At 41.6% G+C, this 23,023-nt stretch overlaps 1 protein-coding gene across 5 annotated transcripts in view; it reads left to right on the top strand.

Moving 5' to 3' along the window:
• Positions 1 to 287: 287 nt before the first annotated feature.
• ARFGEF3 (ARFGEF family member 3) overlaps positions 288 to 23,023 on the top strand; it is a 93,267-nt gene continuing 70,531 nt past the window's right edge. For all 5 annotated transcript variants that reach the window (XM_032983094.2, XM_032983093.2, XM_032983092.2 and 2 more), the window contains exons 1-4: positions 288 to 622; positions 1,733 to 1,784; positions 17,102 to 17,183; positions 20,922 to 21,053. In XM_032983094.2, the coding sequence (XP_032838985.1) occupies positions 538 to 622; positions 1,733 to 1,784; positions 17,102 to 17,183; positions 20,922 to 21,053 (351 nt within the window). In that variant the 5' untranslated portion in view covers positions 288 to 537. The remainder of the gene's footprint in view (positions 623 to 1,732; positions 1,785 to 17,101; positions 17,184 to 20,921; positions 21,054 to 23,023) is intronic.

The following is a 23,023-nucleotide window of genomic DNA, read 5'->3' as shown; positions in this document are numbered from 1 at the left end:
GTCGCCATGGCAACCGGCCAGGCCTCCAGCGCCGCGTTCCTCCCGCGGGGGCAGCTGCCGCCGCAGGGTGCGGGTCCGGCGGCGCCCGCCCCGCTCCCCCCCCCCGGCCGGCAGCAGCCGCCACCACCTCTCCTCCCGGCGCCGGGAAGGGACTCGGGGGCGCGAGGGGGAGAGGCCGCAGCCGCCCGGCTGCGCCCGCGGCGGGCAGGGCCAGGCCCGGCTCCAGCCCCGCTGCGCCACCGGGGCCTGGCCGGGGCGGGAGAGAAGAAGGAGGAGGAGGAGGAGGAGGAGGAGGAGGAGGGACTCCGCAGCGGCAACAGCTGACGTGTCCCCGCCATGGAGCTCGGCGTGATTCATCAGCGGCGGCGGGGCGGCAGCGGGGTGCCGTGCACCGCTCCCGCGTAGGCACAGCGGCGGCGGGGGCAGCCCCGGCACCGCTCTGCCCCCTGCACCGCCCTCCTCCTTCTCCTCCTCCTCCTCCACCTTCTCCTCCTCCTCTGCACCCGCGGCTACACGAGTATCCCTGGAGGAGCCAAGATGGAAGAAATCCTGCGAAAGCTGCAGAAGGAGGCGTCGGGGAGCAAGCACAGGGCCATCAAGGAGAGCTGCACCTGGGCCATCGGTAAGGGGCGCGGGCAGCAGAGCCGGGCTGCCCGCGGGGGAGCGGAGCGGGGCAGCAGCCTCCGACGGAGAGGTTTTGTAACCTGCAGGGGCAGGGGGACCTCGGCAAACTTGTTCCGCGCTGGCCGCTGAGGCTCCAGCGGGTGGGGAGGGACCGGAGCGCTTCAGGCCGTTCAAAACGCCCGAGAGCCCCGCGGTGCTGGAAGGGGCTGTGGCACCTGCGGGCGGTCCCGGAGAGCATCCGTGACCCTCGCCTACCCCTCCTCCGGCGTGTGCTTCGTGGGTCTTGCGAGGCAGTTACGGGTTATCAGTAGCTATCCGTTTCTGTGTACGTTAAGAGGGGGATGTCTTTTCTCTAAAACCCCCCACCTCCTTCCTAAATCGTCGTAAAAACCCCTCCAGTACAGTTTTCGCTGCTGGCTTACGTTCAGGCATCTATTTTAAAAGCTGGGTTTTTTGGACTGGATTCCATGAGCTCTTTTATCCTTGCTGTATAATGGAAATAATAATCAATAAAATGAGTTCTTTTAACAGAGTATGGCCTTAGGTATATTTCAGCATGCACCCATTTCCAGAGATTGGCTGTGGCTTGAAGTGCTTTTGATGCGAACTACCTGGAACACTAGTCAGCAAGACCCTTAACTTACATCAGCATAACTGTGATACTTAAAACTGCTTCAAATTTTTATTTTTCATCCATACATAGTTACAGCAATCTGTGGTAGTTCATACCTGTTGCTGTCTTATTACTGGCCTTTCAACTTGATGTTCCATGGATTGCTTCATCAGTTGTGTGTTACCCTTGCACAGCAGCCATGCTAATATCCTCTGTACTGTTCCAGTTTTAGTATATGTGCTGCTGAAGTGCTGATATGTGAACAGTAGTTCACTGAGGAAAAGATGGTACTCGATGCCTTCTCATTGGGTACCCGGTGTCCTGACAGATTCATGCAAAGCTTTGTTGACTTGGAGCAGCAGTGGTTGTTGTTCTGTCAGCTGGAGTAGGTATAAACATCAGGATTGTTGGTTCAGAGATTGTTGACAGATGTGTTACTGTGGTTGAACTCAAAAGTTTATTTTAAAAGCCCTATTCTTTACTCTGATTATACAGAGACCTTGGATTCTCCTGATGCTGCTATTAGGATACCTCCATATCAGCTAAGGTAAGAACATTTAATGTTGAATCCTGTGAGTATTTGTAAAATTGATGTAAAAATTTGAATTAAAATTGAGATGGACAGAAGAGGGGGATGAATGTATGTGATTTCTTCAGTTTGTAGATATACTCATCTAGGCTGGTAGTAGTAGATAATTTGCAGATGAGCCCTTGGCCTCTAGCCATGAATGAAATGTAAGAAAATGTGTTAAAATGGGCATGAGTATATATATATGACGGTGACACTTGGTTAGAAAGGAGGCTGTCTTACGGTCTGAAGGGTTTTCCTTCTAGATTACAGCCTTCAGTATAAGTGATGATACTTCCCAGTCTTCTCGGTGTGTTTGTTTTCTTTTAAATCTAGATCAGTTTTTGTTTACTGAAAATAAATATTCTAGAAACTGAAAGGTTATGTCATCATATAGCTAGGACACTGGGTAGGAACTAAAATGATACAGTTTCTATGCCTACTTCTTCCTATAGTCTGCTAGGTTATCTTGAGTAAGCCTTCTTCCTGCCTCCATTTGTACACCTGTAAAATGGGGGACATGGTACTGCCCTCATTTGTAGAGCTATTTAAGATCTCATTTTGGAAATTCTGTTTGAAATGGTGAAAGTAAATAGGCAAAAAGTATTCACTGTTCCTTCTGACAGAACCATTAGGAAGCATCTAAAGAAACTAACAAGTGCACTGTTCAAAACAGGACACTTTCACACAGCTTATAGTTAAGATGTGAAATGCTTAGGCTTGCCTTATTAGAGAATATAATGGATGCTAAAAGTATGTATGTGTTCAAAAAGCACCTCAGCAAATCCATGGAAGAAACTGAAATCTATCAGTAAAGGTACCCCTTCTTATTCAGAAGTACTTTAGTCAGAGATGATTGAGTTTTTAAGAGAGTATGTAGGAGGGTTGGTATAAATTTGGCCTGTCCTGTAGTCCTCCTAGATATCTACTATTAGCTGCTGACAGAGGTGACACTTTTTCACCACAAAATTACTCTCCAGGGAGATTTTTATGACCTCATTACTCCCAACTGCTCCTTTCAGATATGCCTGCTGCAGCTTTGTGCAAGGAAAATTAGGGATTGAAGAGCTAGTTATTCCAGAGCGGTCACCAAATAGGGAAGGAAGAAGAGCAGTTCTGCTGCTGCTCTAAAATCCTGTCAGCTGCAGTCCACAGGGGGCCTTAGTCAGTGGGGAATGGATGTAGCACAGGTCTGATGTGACCAGTGCCAGACACATGCATTTGCAACACGGATTGGACAGCTGAGAACAGCTGGATGAGTAATTCCCAGTAGCTCCATTAGAATTAGTTTATGTTTACTTGGCACCATGGTTGGAAAAAACTTAGCTCTTTATCTTCTCATTTATCACCCTTCATCTTTAATACAATGTGTCTCTCTGGTTTTGAGTACTGTTCTCATTCCCTAATAGTTAGTTAGCTGTTACCACATTTCTTCCTTCTTCACTTGCCTACCACCTCTTTACAGATATGCCTACCTTCTTCTCTTCTTTCTCCAACGTTCTTAATGTTTGTTTAGTTGTGGGCTGTTTTTCCACTGTCAGTCCTTATCTTTTTAAATAAAGCTAAATAAGCTGTTAAGTCTAATGTAACGTTAGACTTGTTAGTAACAATGTACTCAGTATTACTGGATGTTTCACAAAATGAAGGATGCACTAGAGAATTTGAATAAAAGCTTTGGTTGTGGGATACTTGGTATGGTTCTGCCACACACCCTCAGACAGTGTGGAAGATGATGCTGTCAGCAGTACTCTGAGCTTACTCTTCATTTTCTGCTAACAAGCTCCTGCCAGACTCCAGATCAGCATACTGGACCACATCTTGGTCTGGAGTTTGCCTGCATGATGTGCAAATTAGATAAAAGTTCATCTTTGCTTGGTATTTGTTCAAGAACAGAGCTGTCACGGCTTAGGTTCCTAACACTGTGAAAGAATAGCCTTGAAAATAGAGCAATGACAATGACCAGAAATACAGCCAAGAGGTGCAGGATGGAGACATCCTGACAATGCTCCTTGCCTGCTTTCATCTTTATCAGGTGCAGATTGTATCAATTGCTGTAACAGATCAGACCCTGGCTGCTCATCTGCTTTGACTCTGCCATTCACCCTTTCTGCTGTAATGTTTTTGAGTGTAGTAGCAGATCCTAGGAATATTTTCTGGAATATTCCATGATACTAGAGTTAGACTGAAGGTATGTATAATCTTTCCATGAAGTAACCCTAGTCCACAACTCAGATCTGAGATCCATAGTGGCAATATACTGAAAGTGTTGAAGGCAGTGTGGCAAATAGTTCAGGAGAAAAATTCATGTTTGTGAGGTCTCTTCCAAGAGCAGCAGCTGTATGAGTATTTTGAATACTGTGTGTGCAGGGAGAACGTTCCAGCTTGTTTAGTAGGAAAGTTTGGTGTATCTTTAGAATATACTGGATACAGGGAAAGGACATCAGCCCTTCTCTGTAGTACATTTGGGGAGGTTGATGATCTAGGGCACATCTATACTGCATAAGAATGGGGGACAGAGATTCATAAGCTGCCATGTCCAGTTGAGATAGATACTGGCTCAGTTTCAGAAATAGCAAATCTGGTAAGTACCTCAATCAGTATTGTTTCTGTTTCTCCACAGAGCAGTGGTGTCTGGCTTCCACTAGCAAGTTGTGCTAGTGTTACTGCCATTTAACAGGTTGGCCATGCCCTAAAGTTCGTTTCCTTCTGGAACTGAAGAATGAAGTCTGGTCATGAGAATTCAAACATGTAAACTGTATATTTCCTTTCTTTTTACTTGTAAAATAAAGGGCCATTTGCTGCTTTTGACATCACAGTTCAAGTAGAACTTGAGTAGAGGTTCTTCATAATGTTTTCTTCTAAGACCTTGATCCTTTCGTGAGACTGGGGAGGACAGGATATCTCTTTGCATTTCCTTAGGCTATGAGTAGTTGAGTTCAAGTTTGTTTTTTACATACTTATCTCCAAAACACTGTTGGGGTAGATTACTTTTCTGTTCTGACTTGCTCCTGACCTATCTATAGGTTCCTCTCTTGTGTTGGGCCTCTGTTACTGAAGCAGTACCAGGCAGGCCACATTGTAATTCCCTGAAGTCTGTGTAATTAGTCAGGGGGTTCAGCTGTAGCATTTGTATGGGAGCAGTTTTCAGCACTTGTCTGGTAGCAGTTTAGATAGCACATGCCTGCTACATTTGGGAGCACATGGGGTAGTTTTGCCCCAAGGGAGTGTAGTGACTGGACATTCAGCCTGGAATGTCATTCTTTAATTAGTTTGACAGAGATCTGTTGGGATCTTCAGGGAGCCAAATGAAACTATTTTGCTGTTCAGCTTCCTTTGATGTTAATTGGACTCATGAATCCAAATCCCAGTTAATGACCTTGCATATTAATTCTCGTGAGGGCCATTGTCTAAGTGTCTCGCTTCCTAAAGAAATAAAAATTTTCAACAAATATGTAGTTTCCCACAGAGTCCTATCAGCTCTGCCTTGAGATAGGAATATGTGTGTGCTTAGACAGTCCTTTAACTTGTGGTCAGAGTATTGGGCGAAGGTATGAAAAATAAAGAAGATTGAAGTGGACCAGGATGGAAATGACCTTAAGTTGGTTCAAGGCTTTGCCACAGATGTCCTGCGAATTCTTGAGAAGGGAGAGTCACATAACCCATTGGTAACTGGGTCCATTGTTGCCTGCCTTGTACAATGATGTTTGTCTCTGATGAAGGGGCATTGTGAAGATTGGATATATACTAAGTGCTCAAGGAGGCTGGATGGGTGACCTATAACTAGTGAATTAGATAAAAGGAATTGGTGTGCTGGTGTTTTAGTTGGTGAATTGATCACATGGAAATAGCTTAAGAGACCTTAATGTTGTCTGCCAGCAATCAATTGTTTGCTACTAAGTTGAACCTCATTCACTTTCGTATTTTCAGGATGACAAATTCTGCCCTAAGGCAAAGACCTACACTGAACAAGTTTCTTTTCTTGGCTAATTCTTGTCCAGTTTCTCCATTGTGATTTTAGAGGCTGAAATATGATCTATAAAATGTAACTGAACAGACACAAGAAAATGAGCCTTGAAAAAGAATGTTTGATCAGAGCAGTTTAATACTCATGAGGATTATTTTCATACCAGAGAATAAAATAAGAGGCTAGACAGTGCTTGCCGGTCCCATACCACTTTGAAAAAACTCAGGTTTACCAGAATTTCTTGGAATGCTTTATGTAATTAAGTCATGTCTTATAGGCTATGTAAAACTCAGTGGCTTTCTGTCAGAGTGGACTTGGTGCTGAGGAGGTTGGTTGGGACTTCTGAGGGAGGCTGTTGCTTGGTGGATAGTTTAGCTGTTGTATTTTCATGTTGCTGTCCTCACTGGAGCCTGGAATTTTATATACAGAATTTCTCACGACGTCCCTGCCGTTCTTTACTAGAATTTTTTTATTATTATCCTAAATGGATTTTTCTCATAGTTCGAAAACATTTCCTGTTATTTTCAGGTCTTACTACTATCCTGTCATTACTCTTATTTTCTTCTGACCAGAACAATGGCAATTTTTGTCAGTGTAGCAGAAGCATCACTGTAGAGGTGTTTGAGCTGTTCGGTGGAGCTTGTGTGGCTGTTGTCTCTTTACTCCCAGAGAAGTGTGTTTGAGCACAGAAGATGTATAGGCAAAACTCTCAATAGTATAAATTGCTGTTCACGCTAGTTTAAAGTTTCCCCAGTGGACTTTAAAGTAATGGTCATGAGACATGTTGATGAGTGAGGCATTCTGGCATAGTAACTGATGTAAGTTGCATCCCTTCAAAGAAGAACCAGAAAGACTTTCCAAATGCTTACCTGTCTCTCCAGTTTATCTGTATACTGCATATCTCTACCTAAAAGCTGCAGGAAGTAATTGAAATTGAATGGAAGTACAGGCTCAGGCCTTCAGGGCACCAGTTCTGGGTACCTAATCTGAGAAATACAGGTCCTGGCTTTCAGAGCTGCTGAGTGTTTACAAGTCCTGTTTGTGTTGGTAGCAGTTCCTGTGTTCATTACTGCAAAAGCTTGAATACCTCTGGTATTTCACATTGGCCTTTCAAAAACGGCCAGTATTTCTGGAGATTACAGCTGGAAAGTCAGAAGTCAATGCTGAGCAGGGTCCTCTGTAATAACCAGTTTATGTCCAGTTCTGTCTTTCCTGTTTGTGTCCCAGTCCTGTTCATCATGGTGCTAGTTTTTAAGGGCAGTTTGTGAACCCTGGAAAGCCAGTGCAGTGAAGAAGAGTCAGGAACAGAAGTAAGCCTTAAACTTAAATGAACTCTGAAATATCTACCCTCCTCGCATTGTTTTATTTTTTCTATAGTCATAGGAATTTGGGGATGAAATTGGTAGTTCTACTCTGCCATTTATTTTTGTGTCTCTAGCTTTGCATCTGATGTACTTGAGAAGTAGCCGCAGCTTACAAACTCTTAAATAAAACAACATGCTCACTCATTTTAGCTTACATGTGCTCAACAAATAATAAAAGCAGTAAGTGTGCTGTGATCATCACCAAACATCCAATGCCACAGAGACTTCCAGTCCACTTAGCTTTGCAGGTAATTCATCCACTTAGAAGACCTTGAGGCTTGGGGTGTGTTATGGCTTCTCCATTGTGAAGAAATATTTGTAATTTCATAATCTTATTCTTTTCCCATCTATTTAATTTTATCATTTCTGTTAGTTTGTTTTTACTGGGAGAGAGTAGATAGGGAAGCTGATATATATAGCAGATCCTCTGACAAGAAGAAAGGAGCGAGGAGGGGGGAATGACTGTCTCAGGGTTTTTTTTGGAGAATGTTTTTGGAATACCTCTCTCTGTTTTACTCTTTGTCACTTTTAAAACACACTGCTTCCTGCTCTTGCTCTGTCACAACCACCTGGTGTTAAGTGCTCCTGTGCTTTCCTCCTGAATGTGACTGCTGGATATGTGACTCGTGCTGCTCAAACATTACACAGTTGCTGTCTGGCGTCCAGCAAGCAAATGATGAGTTCCCTGTCAGGCATCTGGCCAAGAAATGATTCTAGTGGCAGTGTGGACTGCTGAGCTGCATCTCCTGTGCTGGCAGTTTACAGGCTGGATCCAGACATTTTTGGGGGGGCATTTATATAGCCCATTGGATGTTTTGAATGGTGTATATGCTCTGGTCTTGATTTAAAATGTTGCATAGCTGGCTCTAATTTTGGCTAGAGGGTGAAGGGAGAAGATTAATGTTTAGAAAGGCGGTGTGGCACTGTCTGATACAGAATTTGGGTCAATCTGCATGTTTAATCTGGGATATGTAACTGGTCCCATTTCTTGTCTGATGGGCAGGTATTTTTATCTCAGCAGAACTTTGCATCTGTTCTGGGACCCCAAAAGACAGCAGTGTTGTAGAGGAAAGGAGTGTATAGGGTCAGTTTCCATCATGCATGTCTGAACTTTTGCTATCAAGACAAGATTCTAAAAGTGTTTCAAGGCCTCTAGATCTAGGAGCCCCTAAAATCCTGTCAGCCAGGGCTCTTGAAGGTATTAAAGAAGGTTTGGTTTTGTCATGGGAAAAAATGCATGGTTTCTGAATATTATTTTGGTTGCTCTTACTTGCAGGTTGGTGGTGTTTGTTTTTGTTTGTTTTTTGTTGTTGTTGTTTTTGAAGGGCGGTGCTTGTTGTTTCTTTCTGCCCTTCCTGGCATTCTTTGTAGTAGTGAACCTTACCACTGCCTTGGGTCTTTGTTCCTTTTATGGGTTCTTCTGAAAGTTCATTCTAGATTTGTGACAAAAGCCCACTGTGTACGGGTTTTGGCTGGGCTAGAGTTGATTTTCTGCATAGGAGCTGGTAGGGTGGGAGTGTGGAGCAGCTGGATGGGGCTGAGCTGCCTGTTGGGATTAACCTCCAACATTCAATTACCGTGGGAGGTACATCATTCATCCAGTACAGGAGTAGCACCAATAAAAGATGAGAGCAGCCATAGTTTTGAGTGTTTGTCTAACAACAAATACAACTGAAATATTGCCCTAAGGGTCTAAGGATGATAATGGGATAGCAGTGTGTGTGTTTATTTTAAACATTTGATCACTTTTGGTGCTTGCAAAGGAGAAGAAACTGAGAACATTGGGAGTCGGTTGATAATTGCCTTAGAGAATGAAATATGGTTTGGGGCGGCAGGAAACGGGGCATGACAGAAGAGAAGTGACGCTGAAACTGAGAGGACTGTTTTCCTTCTAAATGAAGCTTGACTCCCCTATGGTCTTTGTGTGATGCTGTGCAAGTCATGACATTTCTTTGTTTTGAAAATGAAGGGGTGAGTGGGAATAATAGAATTCTTTTCTCACAATTCTTTTATTTACATTCCATGAAAAGTAACACTCTGCCTTTGGTTTCCTTGAATGTTTGTTTGCTTGAGAAATTGAATATGCTAAGGTGCAGTGAGTATAAAATTACGTAATGCATTGCAAACGTGGGGATGTTTTTAACAGCCACACCTTAGGTCTGTCAAGATTTAGCATCGCACTGCTGTGGAAGTTAAATGGAATTGCAGATTGCATCATTAACCTTCAAAACATAACTAGTAATGACTAGAAATATACCTCATCCTCTCATTTCTTCACCAAACTTTTGTAACTAACTCTAGGCCATCCAAGCTGTAATGGAGAAATTAAGGTCATCTGCAGTATGTCTATACTATAGTACCTTTGTGTCTCTTTTCTGTCCCCTCAGCCCTACCTAGTCCCAGCATTGTAAAACTTCTAATGGAAGTTTAATTCTCATAAGATGATTTATTTATTATTTTCAGTGTACTGAAATTTTGAAACAAAAATGTTTTCACTGGAAAAAATCCTTAGCTTCTCTTTCAGGCTTACCAAGTATAGGGAAGAGAAGTTTCGTGGAACAGCTTGATAAGCTTTCAAAATTTTAGGCTGAGCAAGTCCAGCGTGTGCTCTAAGGCCAGGAGGTGTACACTGAGGATGAATACTGTACTCCTCACCTCATCTTCATGCTGTACTTCATGATAATCAATAAAATCACCTAAAGGATACAGATTGCTTTATAATGAAGACCTTGTGAGGTTTATCTGTGTCATCAAATTCCTTAAGATCATATTTAGTAAGTGACTGTCATACCTTGTGCACAAAAGGCCAAAATCTACTGGGGTGGATGTTCTAGGGAGAGTGATGATAACATATCATAGAGAGATTACACTACAGCTTTGGAGACTGGAAGCATCCTGATTATTATTTTGGCCTTTTTCCACCTTAATATTGTGTAGAATCTTTTGTTATCTCTCTTCCTCTCCTCTCAAGTAAAGGTACATTGTGTGTTCTTATGTTTTTTGTTTTGTTCTATTTTGGTTTCATCTTGACAATAGTTTTGGGCTCCTATCTGGGAACTTTGTGTGGAAATCAGGATGTTGCTAGTGAGTATTGCAAAGAAACAAATGACCTTAGAAATGCTCTCCAACTGAGCGATGGTGCTGAGCTGTTTAATTGTGATTGTATGAATTCTGTGGTCTTGGCTGCATTAGGCTGGATTGGAAGATTAAATTGTTGAAATTTGTCATTCCCATGAGTAGACCTATACTTCTGCTGTCATGGCAAATCTATTTCTCTTGGAAAGTATGTAAATATCAAAAATTAGAAATGCCACTCTGTGACTTTTTTAATACCAAGCAGTGTTAAATTGCAATCTCATTCAGCATTCCAGGTTGAAAAATTGTTAAAGTTCTAGCTAATAAACTGTATGAAGTTACATTTAGGCATTATTCCTTGGTTCCTTTTCTCTGTGTCATTAAGCATTCTCTTATAAGCAACTCATATGCTTCCCTCCGGGGGCAGGTTCATTTAAGTGTTGGGTGAAGTGATTACTTCGTGTCTTGGTTTGAAAAGCAAAAGGGTTGAAGGGAAGAGGGAATACATGAAGCAAAGCAGAAAGAAAAATGAAATACTTAGCTGGAGGAGAGACCCAGAGGGATCTCCAAGAGAGAGCTGATGTCAGCAGCTGAGGTGAGAGAGAATCAGATATGGAAAGAAAAGGAGAGTTACACCTCAAGTCAGGTGAAAAGAAGCCTTTCCATTATAAATGGATAAAAGTGAAGAGTTCTGTACTGTGAGGGGAGAAAAAGAATGACTTTTTTTAAAAAAAAGAAGTTGCAGGTGGTGAGGAAGAAAAATGGAAATGCTTTCAGCCAGAAATTAGAAAGTTATTAATAAACCTGCTTATTGAGAGGCAAATCTCTTGACATGGGAAATACGAATACACACGAATGTCTGTCTTTATGCTTGTGAGTAACTGGAGTAAAATCCTGGCCCTGCTGAAGCAAGTCAGAATTTATATCAACATAGTATGACAGCAGTCTCTCAACTGTTTTCTTCAGGACCTGTAAACTGCAGCTTTGACTGCTTGTTCGTCCTTATGTAACACTGTAACACCAAAGTTGTCTAACAGTGCATGATCATCTTGTAGTGGTACATAATCATAAATCTAATTTATTGTTGGTCTATTTTTTCTTGAAAAGGAGGGTTCTAACTGTAAGGCTTCAGGTTTTGTCTTCTGTCTTATTGCTCTAAGAAGTCTGTAAGTACTATCGACAAACTTGTATTTGCAAAGAGATACAAATTTTAGTGCAGAAGCAGTCTGTAGTCATCTGGTCTGACTTCCTGCATTGTGGAGGCATGAGAACTTGCCCTGTGTTTATACACTGCAAACTCCAAACTTCTGTCTGAGCTTGAATGTAATACTCATTGTAAGTGGGATAGTCATATTTCTGCTGCAGATAAAATTAATCATTTCTCTAGAATATGATCAAGGACTTAAAATCCCCTTTCTTCATGAAGAGCTGTTGCACAAAGAAGGATATATTTATAATCTGTTCCTCCTCCAGGTTTTAAGTGCTTCTTTAACTACTTCCCTTTAACTACTTGTGAATCATAAAGTTGTTGGTGGAGTCTTTTATCAATGTTCTCTAAGCTAGCACTGGAAAAGTAGAGTTAGGGATATTTCTACTTTTATATGTATGTATGTTCATATATACATTGCTGTAATTTGTTTTACACAAATTAAATAATTTCCTTTTATATAGGGACAATATTTGCTTCTGTTTGGTTTGTTTAAGGGTAACAGCTGGGAGTACCTCCGGAATTTTGAGACTTCATCTTTACCATTTATTCTCTTGTGGTGGGCCAACTTTCCTGCTTGAGTAAGTGAGGCTAATGGCTTACACACTGTGATACTTCGTTCGTTTTAAGCAGCCAAGGCTGAAAAGCTCTTCTCAACTGTCAGTGTTACTCTGACCGAAAAATGTCAGACTCTGGCTATGACTGTTATCCTGCCTCACAAACAGCATCTCAGAAAATGGCAACAGCCATGAATCGAATGCTTGTCTGTTACTTGACTGAACTGTGCTGTGCTCCTCGAGATACTGGTCCCAGCTTACACACTTGGTTCTGTCTCTGACCTTTCTGCTTGACCCAGGGCAGGTCACTTGGGATTCAGTCCGGATACCATGGAGGTCTAGTGACAAAACTCCAGGCAGTCTTAGCAGGAACAAGACTGAGTCTTTGTCCTTGGTGTTCTCTGCATACTCTGTTTTGCACATAGCAAGGTCCACACTTACCAAATGCTGTTTTTTTGAATGGAGTGCCCGTTAGTGCGAATGGCTGCTGGTTTATAGTAATCTTAGAATATACATTTAAATTCTAAACTTTTTTTATTGGTTTTCTGGGTCAGTACAGGCAGGTGCTTGACACTCTTTGTTTTGAATGGAGGGGGTTGCCATCATCTGACACTCATTTGTTCAGTATCTATGTGCTATACCAGATTTGAATAGAATCACCATGATTAGAAAAGCTGTTTCGTCTGTCCTATAAAATCATTCTTCTAGACCCTTGTTTTGCAGTGGCTCTCACCATATCTTTTGTACAGGTGACCTTAGACAACAGCAGCAGATAAATAGTGATCCCTGTCTTCTCTTCCTTTGTCAGGGAAAGAGCACTAAAGCCAGAATCTGTTATTGCTGCCTCTCTTATTTTTTTTTCTTTTTTTTTTTTTTTTAATTTCCCTTCTGTTTTTGGTGGGGAGGGATGGGTAGAGTGGAGTGATGTTTTGTTTTGTTTTGTTTTTGAGAGCACTGCTGTGTGGACATATGCAAACAATGCAATTAGCGTGGATTCCATCATAGTATACCACTTACATCTGAGCACATCCTTTTTCTTCACTATCATTCCTTCTTTACACTGTCTCAACTTCCTTCTTCCCTCTAGCTTCTGCTTTCATTGCTTTGTTTCATCTGTCAATGCCCAGGATACCTTATCCTGAAGCTTTTGGTAGCTTCCCCTCCTCCAAATCAAAGGAGCTTTCTTCCTTCCATGCCCTGTCTGTGTTGTACTTAACTTGGCTCACTTGGGATGTTAAGTTAGTATTTGTGCCTAAAACTGTGTGTATATATGTCCACACCTGCATGCATCAGTATGGAAACTTAGAGTTCCAATGTACAACTAGTTTCTGTATAGTAACATAAATGGAAAGCAAGCATGTTTTGAAGTACATTGATGTGCACCAGCTTACTCTGAGAACTTCACGTATATAAAATGTCTTACATGTGTAGCACTACAAAACCTGAATGAATTGTCGTTTGACACTATAGAACTGCAGACAGTGGAGTAAGCAATGAGATCCCATGGTGTGGGACCACTTAAAACATGATGGAATTATAAAAGGGCTGTAAAGTATAAGAGAAAATCTCAATCCCTTTATTCATTGCACTCTGAGACCAAATTCTGGTCTGCATTATCTCTTGTGCAGCCTTACTGAATGCAGTTCTTAAGTGGTAGACCTTAGTAGGGATCAACTGTGTTAATTTACATCAACCTCCCCCATTCTGCCTGAGGATTATTTGCCATGTCCTTCTGTGTTCTCATACTAGCAGATGATTCACTTAATTGGCAGGTTGAACTGAAGTACGGAAGATGTTGAAGCCAATCAAACATTGTGAGGTATTTCTGCAAGTGTTTTATAATTGTAGCATGGAAATGCTAAAGATTTAATTGACCAAGTGTGTAACAAGAACAGGAAATGGCACAATGGTAATTCATTTTCTCTGAGAATACAGTGGGAACACAGGCTCCAGCAACCTTAATTAGATTTTCGGTTAAACATTTTTAGCAAGGATGGGAAGTTCAGCTAATTGAATCTGTTCTAATTTCCATCCTCCTGTTTGTCATTTTTTCCTATTCATTTTGGGAGATATCTCAAGAAACAGCTCTCGTTGTTCTCTGCTCATTGCAGTATGTGATGACAGATGGTAGGCAACATGCTGATGTGCGGAGTAGCTACACATAAGCCATAGGAGCTCCCACCTGTCTTCATTATAATGAAACTGAACTGGATCCACTCCAGTGACTTATGACTGCCTTCCCTTTCCCCTTGCCTCCCAGTGTCCATCCACTTTAATGTGAGAATAATGTTATTGTATATTAATAATGACCCAAATTTTTATATGCTGTTGCAGTGAACTGTAGAAAGTCTAAAAGAATGTGATGTTCTGCCCTGAAGAGGTGCAGGTCTAAATAATAATCAGTTTTTAGCATCCCTGCAGTTAGTACTATACACTATTGTGATTTTTTTTTTTTTTCTTCTTCTTTTTTCCTGCATGTGTCTGGCTGATTGAGTACCAGTTAATGCACAGGCACCTTGTTTTGGCACCTGTTGATTTACATTTCAAATGTGAGTTCTCCCCCAGAGGGTGATAGTAACAACTTTTTTTAAAAGACAGAGTATGTTGAGGTCACAATGTGAAAGTTAGCACTTAAAGGTGCTTTGTGGGATAGGGATGTATTGCTGTGGCACCTATCTAAATTAGAAAGCCCTATCACAATTACCTGCATGCTACATACGTTCCCAGGTCCAGGCAAAGCTGGCGGTAGATACATAGGCAGTAACCAGCTCTGTACTGGCTAGAGGATTACTGTCTGAACCCTGGAATAGATGTTTTGGCAGTTTGTGTTGATCTGGATGATATGATGCTCTATGAGGAAATATTTCCTAGACGTTCTGTAGTTCAAGCTGTTTTGGATGCTAAACTCACAGGTTTTAAGAGTCCTTCTAGTTAAGCTGATTCCAGAAACATCCAAGAAAGGAGCTTCTGAGAAAACTGGGCTTTGCGCCTGCCCATTTCTCAGAATATCCTAAATGAAGCAAATGGTTAGCTCCTAGTTAGAAATCTATTTTAAGATACACGTGTAATCTGCTAAAAGTTCTTTAGAAATCTGTGTAATTCATGTTTCTTTTAAAAATCTTCTTGTGGTGTTATGCTAAATGGCGTTTTACAAATTCCCGTAACCTGGGAAGAAGTACAAATATGAAAAGATCTGCAGATTCTAAAGAGGTGTTTGCCAAGTACAGAAGCTTGCTAGGTTACTTAACTGAGCCATGCTTGTAACTCTTAAGTCTTTATCATTAAAGGAAAGGGTTGCATTTCATAATCAAGTAGTGCATTTGTGCCCCTTGGAATAACTTGTGATTTGTGCGTTTTTTGGGAAAGATTTAGAGAAAGGAATACCAGCTGAACACACCCAAAATAGAGTTGACTATTCAGAGTGAACATTCAGTTCTCTCTGCAAGCAGGATGCACTGAAGGAATTACAAGCTAGGTTCCCCGAAGCTGAGACAGCCAGTGTTTGGTAATCTCCATTTAAGTTTTTTAAAAAGTAAGTTCAAGTTTTAGACTGTCAGTTTTGGGGGGAGGTTGGTAGGTTATGGGCAGACTGTGGCAAAGCATGACTTTTGGTACCTTTGACAATATGTCTGAAACTCTGGTAATCACTGCTGCTCTGAGTTAGGGCTTCTCCTTAGCTAGTTGTGAAGGGAAGATTTGCGAGAGAAGCAGAATATGCCCAGTAGTCTACTGCACATGTTTCATTCATGTCAGAACTTGAACTTTTAGAGTTGTAGGAGGGTTAGTCAATACTTTTATCTACTTTTGGGCAAATAAACTATTCATCATTGGGTCAACTGAAAGTAAGTGAATTCAGATCAAAGGCAGCTCACAGGAGCAAAAGAGGGAAAACCTTTAATTTTGGTATTTTTAGAAATTAAACATCTTTGACTGCTTTGAAAAGACAGGTATTTTGGGTGTGTGTTAGAATGCATTAAGACTTGTCAAAGAAGAATGCTTCAAATGGAACAAGTCAGGGCTTTTTGGTTTCCAGTTGGGTAGGAAAGGACTCAACTAATTGTTTTCTGTTTCTTCTTACCTTACATGCTTTTATTTGTCTCCATGGGGAGGAAATTAATGCAAATCCAAAAGGGCTCCTTGGGGTGCAGTGCAGACAGTTGGAAAACTAAGACTTAAGAGCTGGCACAGAATGGTTTGCCATAAGCAAGTATGTCTTTACAGTTGCAAAAATAGACTGTATATACAGATAAGTGCCTCTTATGATATGTGACCTAATGAAGCTTTGCAAACCTTCAGGGAGCCTGCAGTTGGACATGGGCTGAGTATCTCTTATCAGGAATGAGCTTTCTGCCAGCTAGCAAGATTTTCTTAAAGGGCTTGTGGTTACTAGGTGTTCGTCAGATGCTGTAGCCCTTCTCTGATAAGGAGCAAGTAGTAGAGAGAGGTGTCACAGCTCTAGGCACTGTTTGTTTTGGTCATCAAATAAAAAAAAATCAGTATCTGAGCACTGAGTCAAAAGCATCTAAAACAACATCCTAATCAATGATTTATTTTTGTTCAAAAATTGTGTTATTCTGTAGTCAAAGTACATCTTGGTCATAGTTCTAGTACATGCTAATTCAGGTGTAAACCAAACTTGTTAGTGTACTTTTGCTTTTGTCTGTACCATATATAGTTGGAGGGAGCTAACATGACAGGGCACACACTGTACTGTAGAGGAGGCCATAGACCAAAACTTGACTAATAGAAAATGAATTATGAAACCACTTTTCTGGCAACTTGACTATTAAACAGAAGGTAAGTGACTGAAGTGTAATGCTTATCATGCTGAGCTGAGGGACCACTAGTGGTCTGTGAATCCCTTCTTTATGTTTTGCACATTCATGCATGCACACAGAGGGCTAACAGTTGGGAAGTATTTTGTGAAATTTCAATTAAAAGGCCATTCTTACAGTATGTGAATAAATATGCCAGCTTTCTTTAGAGGGCAGAAGTGGTTCACAGAGTTGTGAAATTCTCCTTGATTACTGTATGCAAGTGTTATCTTACTGAAAGTGAAGCAGCCCTTCTGGAATATCAATTTTAGATCCATTGTTACCTCTCACTTTTATTTTTTTACTTTTCCTCAGAGAGAAGTGTCTCCTTCCTCTCCAACTGGCTCTGGAATCAAAGAGCATGAAGCTGGCCCAACAAGCTCTAGCAGGGATGCAGGTATGGCTTTAGAGCGGGGGTGTGTTAGTAGGCAGTGGGTGTCAAGGAAATCCAGGCTTTTCTTTTGAAAAATACTACAGAAAAAGCATCTGTCCTCAGATGGACCTAACAATAATGTTCGTGTTTCTGTAACAGTGTTCCAAAGTTAGGATGCAAGTAAAGGCTGGTGATTCTTTAGAAACTAAAAATGTTCTGCAGATAGGTGGGAGTTACTATATTTCAGTGTTGAATGTACTCGTCCTTGTGTGGCCCTGTGCTGCTCTCTGTAAGCCTTGCCACTGCTAAATGCTTTAGAAACTAAACTGAGTCAAGTCTTTCTGTTTTCTTTGATTAGAAGTGAGGACTGCAGTGCTTGAAAGATGGAGAGGTTAGTAAAGGATCTGGGAGCTGCATTCTCTATGTGTGGGCACTTTCCAGGGTTTTTGTGCACTGAAAAAAGTAGGAATAGCATCTGATTTTGAAGTCTATAAAATTTCAAAAGAAAACAGCAGTGCAGCGCAAACAACAAAAAGACTCTCTCAGGTTTGGCAGTATAAAAACTAAAGCAGTTTATCTTTCTTTTAATTGGACAAATGAGTATGTATCGGTTAATACTTATCACCAGGAGGATACTAGTCATGGAAGAGGCTGGTACACTGCTGGAGTGTAAAATGCATGCCACCATTTTCCAAAAAGAAATTTCTTCCTCAGAGAATTAAGACCATTAAGTTGTTTTAGGAGTATAAGGATGTAAGTGGATCATTCAAATTCACTTAATTCAGCATATGAGGTGTCAGGCATTTGGTTAGAGAGTGCCCCATACTGGGGTACAACATAGTTGTAGGAGGCTCTGACTAAGGAAAAAAGGTACTTTCTGAATGGTTCCTGTAATTATTGGGCTCTGCCAGAAGACATGTATCACCTGCTTGCAGCACAGTACTCTGGTCCCACTCTGAGATCCTGTGACCTGTGTTTCAGGTATGGGAGGTGAGGGGCAGGGGTTGCTTTTAAAGTGAAAGCAACAGTAGACTAGTGGGACTTGAACATATGTCTGCTGTTGTACCAGTGCAGGTATGCCTGTTAGAAGAACATTGTAGAGTAATGATCAACCAAGAATAGTGGAGGAAATATGAATGACCCACTGTCTACTGTAGTATAACTCCCTTGGGAATACTCAGTGAAGATAAAATTAATCTTTTTACTCTTCTAATTTAATACGCATACACTTGAGTTCTGCAAGAACTGGAATTGCAAAGTTGCGGAATTGCAAAGTTGCTGTCTCACAGCATGGTACATTAGATAAGAGTGTTACCTCCTATCTAGAAGCCTAAAAAAGTAGTCCAGGCAACAGTACAGTCCTTCATCTGCATTTATGATATGTGAAGTTTTACGAAGGACAAAAAAACAAACCACACAACTGGTGCTAAGGAGATAGGTTAAAAAGTAGGATAAAAGACAAAAATGAGATGAAGTACAACTTGAATTTACCAAAAGTAGGTCACAGAATCACAGAATGGTGAAGGTTAGCAGGGACCTCTGGAAGTCATCTGGTCCAACTCCCATGGTCAAGTAAAGTCACCTAGAGCAGGTTGCCCAGAACCATGTCCAGATGGCTTTTGAATATCTCCAGGGGTGGAGACTCCACAGCCACCCTGGGCAACCTGTGCCGGTGCTTGGTCACCCCCACAGTAAAATGATTCCTGATGTTCAGAGGGAACCTCCTGTGTTTCAGTTTGTGCCCATCGCCTCTGATCCTGTCAATGGGCATCACTGAAATGAGCCTGTGGCTGTTTTCTTTGCACCCTCCCTTCAGGTATTTATATACATTGATGAGATCCTCCCTGAGCCTTCTCTTCTCTAGGCTAAATGGTCCCAGCTCTCTGAGCCTGTCCTCATAAGAGAGATGCTTCAATCCCTTCATCATCATAGCGGCCCTTCCCTGGACTCTTTCCAGCAGCTCCATATCTCTCATACCAAACAACATTCTCCTTTATATAGAAAAATGTATTATTTTCCTTGTAAATTGAGTTAAATCTCATTGGGCTGTACAGTACTAAAACACTTGATAATACTGCTGTATGGGAAGTTCTTTAAAGCATTGTTGTGGATTAACCCTGGCCAGCAGCTCAGCTCTACCCAGCCACTCACTCACTCCCTCTCAGTGGGGTCGGGGAGAGAATCAGAAGGGTAAAAATGAGAAATTGTGTGGGTTAAGACAAAGTTTAACAGAGAAGGAAAAGCTGTGTGCACAAGCAAAAGAGTATAAGAAATTCATTCCCCACTTCCCATTAGCAGGCGGGTGCTCAGCCATCTCCAGGAAAGCAGGGCTCCATCATGTGTAACAGTTACTTTGGAAGAGAAATGCCTTAACTCTGAATGTCCCCATCCCCGCCACTCCCTACTTTTTTTCCCCAGCTTTTGTTGCTGAGCACGGTGTCATATGGTCTGGGATATCCCTTTGGTCAGTTGGGGTCAGCTGTCCCGGCTGTTTCCCCTGCCAGTCTCTGTGCACCCCCAGCCTCCTTGCTGCACGGCCAGTGTGAGAAACAGAAGGCCCCGATGCTGTGTAAGCTCTGCTCAGCATTAGCCAAAACGTGGGTGTGTTATCAACACTGTTTTGGTCACAAATCGAAACACCCCACCCTATGAGCTCCTGTCAAGAAAATTAACTCTATCCCAGCCAGAACCAGTTCAAGTATAAAAATAAGAAGTAGGAGTGGACCAGTGAAATGTGCTACAGAGTTGAAGCTGGGAAGAAGCATCAATATAAAAGTGATGCAGAATGTACCAGGTGAATTGGGCTGCTCAAAGTCTGCACTGGGACAGAGCAACGTTTGTGTTCCTGGGAACTAAGACAAGGTAGTTTTGCTGTCATGGGAACTTCTAAGAAGATTGGAGCTGAGAAAAGACTTGAGTGGGTACATCTGTTGCAGGATGCCTGGCACTAATATGAGGCACCCATGAAGGTGGTTATAGACTAAATGAAAGAGGCATTTCTAGTAGAACTCTGAGGAAATGGTACTGGCTTCTTCCAGGCAAAGGAAATCAGATCAGCCTAAAATATCAATTCTAAAGTTCAGTGAATCTGTAATGAATGCACTCCTATATACGTTTGTGGTCCTCATGCCAGTCACTTGCTAACAGTACTATTCCTTCTGGAGACTTGATTGCATCCAATATTAGTCAACTTCTGAATGATACAAAACACATCTTTTTAGTGGTCATAAGTGCCACCTCTACAGTGCTTGTGTTCTGTGCCCTATCAGAGTGAGTGTGATGATAGCTGACTGTCTTCTGTTGGGCATTGTAAATGGTAGCAATACTCTGAGGCCAAGATACTAGCCTGAGTGGGTTTTTTTTGTCATTTTTGGGGCATGGTAGGTGTGTGAGGGTTCCACACTTTCCTTGATTCTAAAATGTTGGGTTTTGCTGAGGTCATTACTTTGAGTGGCTTATGAACTCTCGTGTCAATTACTGATGTCTGCTTTCTTCTGGATACTGGAGAAGTGGAATGGGGAAAAAATAATAGCAGAATGGCAGCTGATTCAAAAGATGTTAACTGTCCCCTCATCATGGCACAGATCTCCCAGTTTTGCTGAACTTTTGTATTTTATATTATTGGATCAGTTTGAAATTTGTACATAGAAAACCTAGCCACCATCGTATCAAACACTAATAGGTTTAGGTGTAGTAGTTTACAGCAGAATTGGGCAGAGGCAGTTTTGTTTCAACCTGTACCTTTCCATTTTCTCTCTGCAGAAGCTGCTGTCTGATGAGAGGTTTGTATCCGTGGAAACAGACTCAGATGAGAAACAGTTGCTAAATCAGATGCTGAATGCTGTCAAAGTGACTCCTTCGCTTAATGAAGACCTGCAGGTTGAAGTGATGAAGGTTAGTGTTTCACACAAGTCAGTGTTTGCAATAGAGGCTGCATGACTGAATGCTGGGGTGAGCAAACAAATTAGCTTCTGCCTTGGAAATCTTCACCTTAGGACAGTATTTGGTTCCCTCATTCCTGCTGGCAGATGTCAGTTGTTTTCATTTCTCCTTGGTTTGTGTTTCCCTAGGTTAAATAGGAGATAGTTTATATTAAGTGCACTGGTGGTCCCAGTTTTAGCAAACTAAAACAGGACAATCAGTTCACTCCATAGGAGTTCACAGATAAATGGCTTGTAGATTTGGAAGTTTGTGTTTGATATTGAGCTTTACTGCTCATGAGGTGGGCTTTGCAGGTTTGTAATTTTGAATTGTGTAGGTGCTTTCTAGTTTGTTAGCTACATGTTGTCTTTGTAAAATCCTAATGATGAGGCATGATTTGTTTAGGCACCAAAATGTCCCTGGACCAATGCATAAGCAAAATTATTGTTTTGTATACTCAGTGAAAACTTCCATTTCTAGAAATGCTTTAGCATTCTCCTGTGTGTGTTAGGAAGTTCAGCTGCCAGGAGGTACTGTTTTGGAGGGGAGGTGCTGTCAAATATCCTTGCCCTGTCATTGGGCTGGTTTTATGACTTGCCAGTATTGCTATTAAAAAGTGACTTCCAATACCTGTATTATTTGCGTGAAGCAGTATGGTGGCGGATAGTTCTCAGATGTTTGGGTGTAAACTTTGTACTACAGGGTTTGTTGTGCTATAGCAAAATCATTGGTTGAAACTATTTTGGAACAAACCTGGTGGTCCATTTTGCATGTTCACTATACCTACTACTAATTGATAAATTTGGATCTACTACTTGACTGTCCTTTACTTCTAAGTGTGTAGATTAGGTATTTTATTTCTTTCTTACATGTGACATCCTTGTTCTAATGAATACATGTTATCAACTCTGAAACTGCTCTGTACTAGCTGTACTCTTTGCCACTGAAGATGACTACCTGGCTGCAGTGTGCACTCAGTGTCAGAACAGGCAGAAGGGTGAGCCTAGCAGCAGAAAAAAAGGGAGGAGTATTTGTGTGAACTGTTACCTGTTTTATGGGAGCAGACTTCTGCCCAGGTACAGGCTTAACTGGTGACACCTGGATCTGCATTCCTAACCCAGCATGCCTCTTTCCTGCCTCTTCCGTCTCTAGAGTGTGAAAGGGAAAGACTTAAGAAGTAGCACTCCTGAACCAGCAGGTCTCTCTTGGTATGCAGTAATTTTTTGCAAGTCACTTTTTTACTTTCTTGAGTGTTACAGGTTGAGAATCTGCACAGGTACTGTTTCTTTGAAAGCCATGATGTGCATCTGTAATGCATTTCCCCCACCCTGAGAAAAATGTGAGCACTGTATTTTACTACAGTTACGAGTGAATATCTTTTCAAGTTGTCTTGTGAGAAGTTAAAAAAAAAAAAACAACCAACCCCAAAACACCAAACCACATAAAACCCAAGCCAAAACCTAGGATTTTATTTATGCACACTTAAAACAAACAAACAAACCCTGACCTGTTCAGTTCCAGTTTAAGTGCAAAAGAAAAAGGGGAACATCGTCATTCCACTGAGCAAAATTTTGACGTAAAAATCCTTCTTTGGCTAAAAACACAGCGAAATGCATGTATGGTAAAAATCAGGCTACATCTTTACATCCTGAGAACAAAACAAAACTTCTATTTTGATTTAAATATTTCCGGAGACCAGAGGGCCAAAACATACTCTAATCAGGGCAGTTAAAACTCAGAGGCATTAAATCTGAGTCTGGCCTAAATGTCAAATCAAGTAAGGGATCTTTTTACATTGTAACTTGAAGGTTACAGGTGCCATTACACTTGAAAATGCTGTAGCTAACTCAGGCCTGACTGAATGGCTGAAGCCTTTGGGGTTTTTTCAAGCAACTGGTCTCAGCAGTGCATTTATATCCCTGGATCTGCTAAAATGTGTCCTC

Source organism: Tyto alba, unplaced genomic scaffold (genome assembly GCF_018691265.1).
Source record: "Tyto alba isolate M040663 unplaced genomic scaffold, T.alba_DEE_v4.0 Super-Scaffold_22, whole genome shotgun sequence".
Lineage (NCBI taxonomy): Eukaryota > Metazoa > Chordata > Aves > Strigiformes > Tytonidae > Tyto > Tyto alba.
The sequence above is the reverse complement of the archived record's forward strand: the minus strand, read 5'-3'. Positions and strand labels throughout refer to the sequence as shown.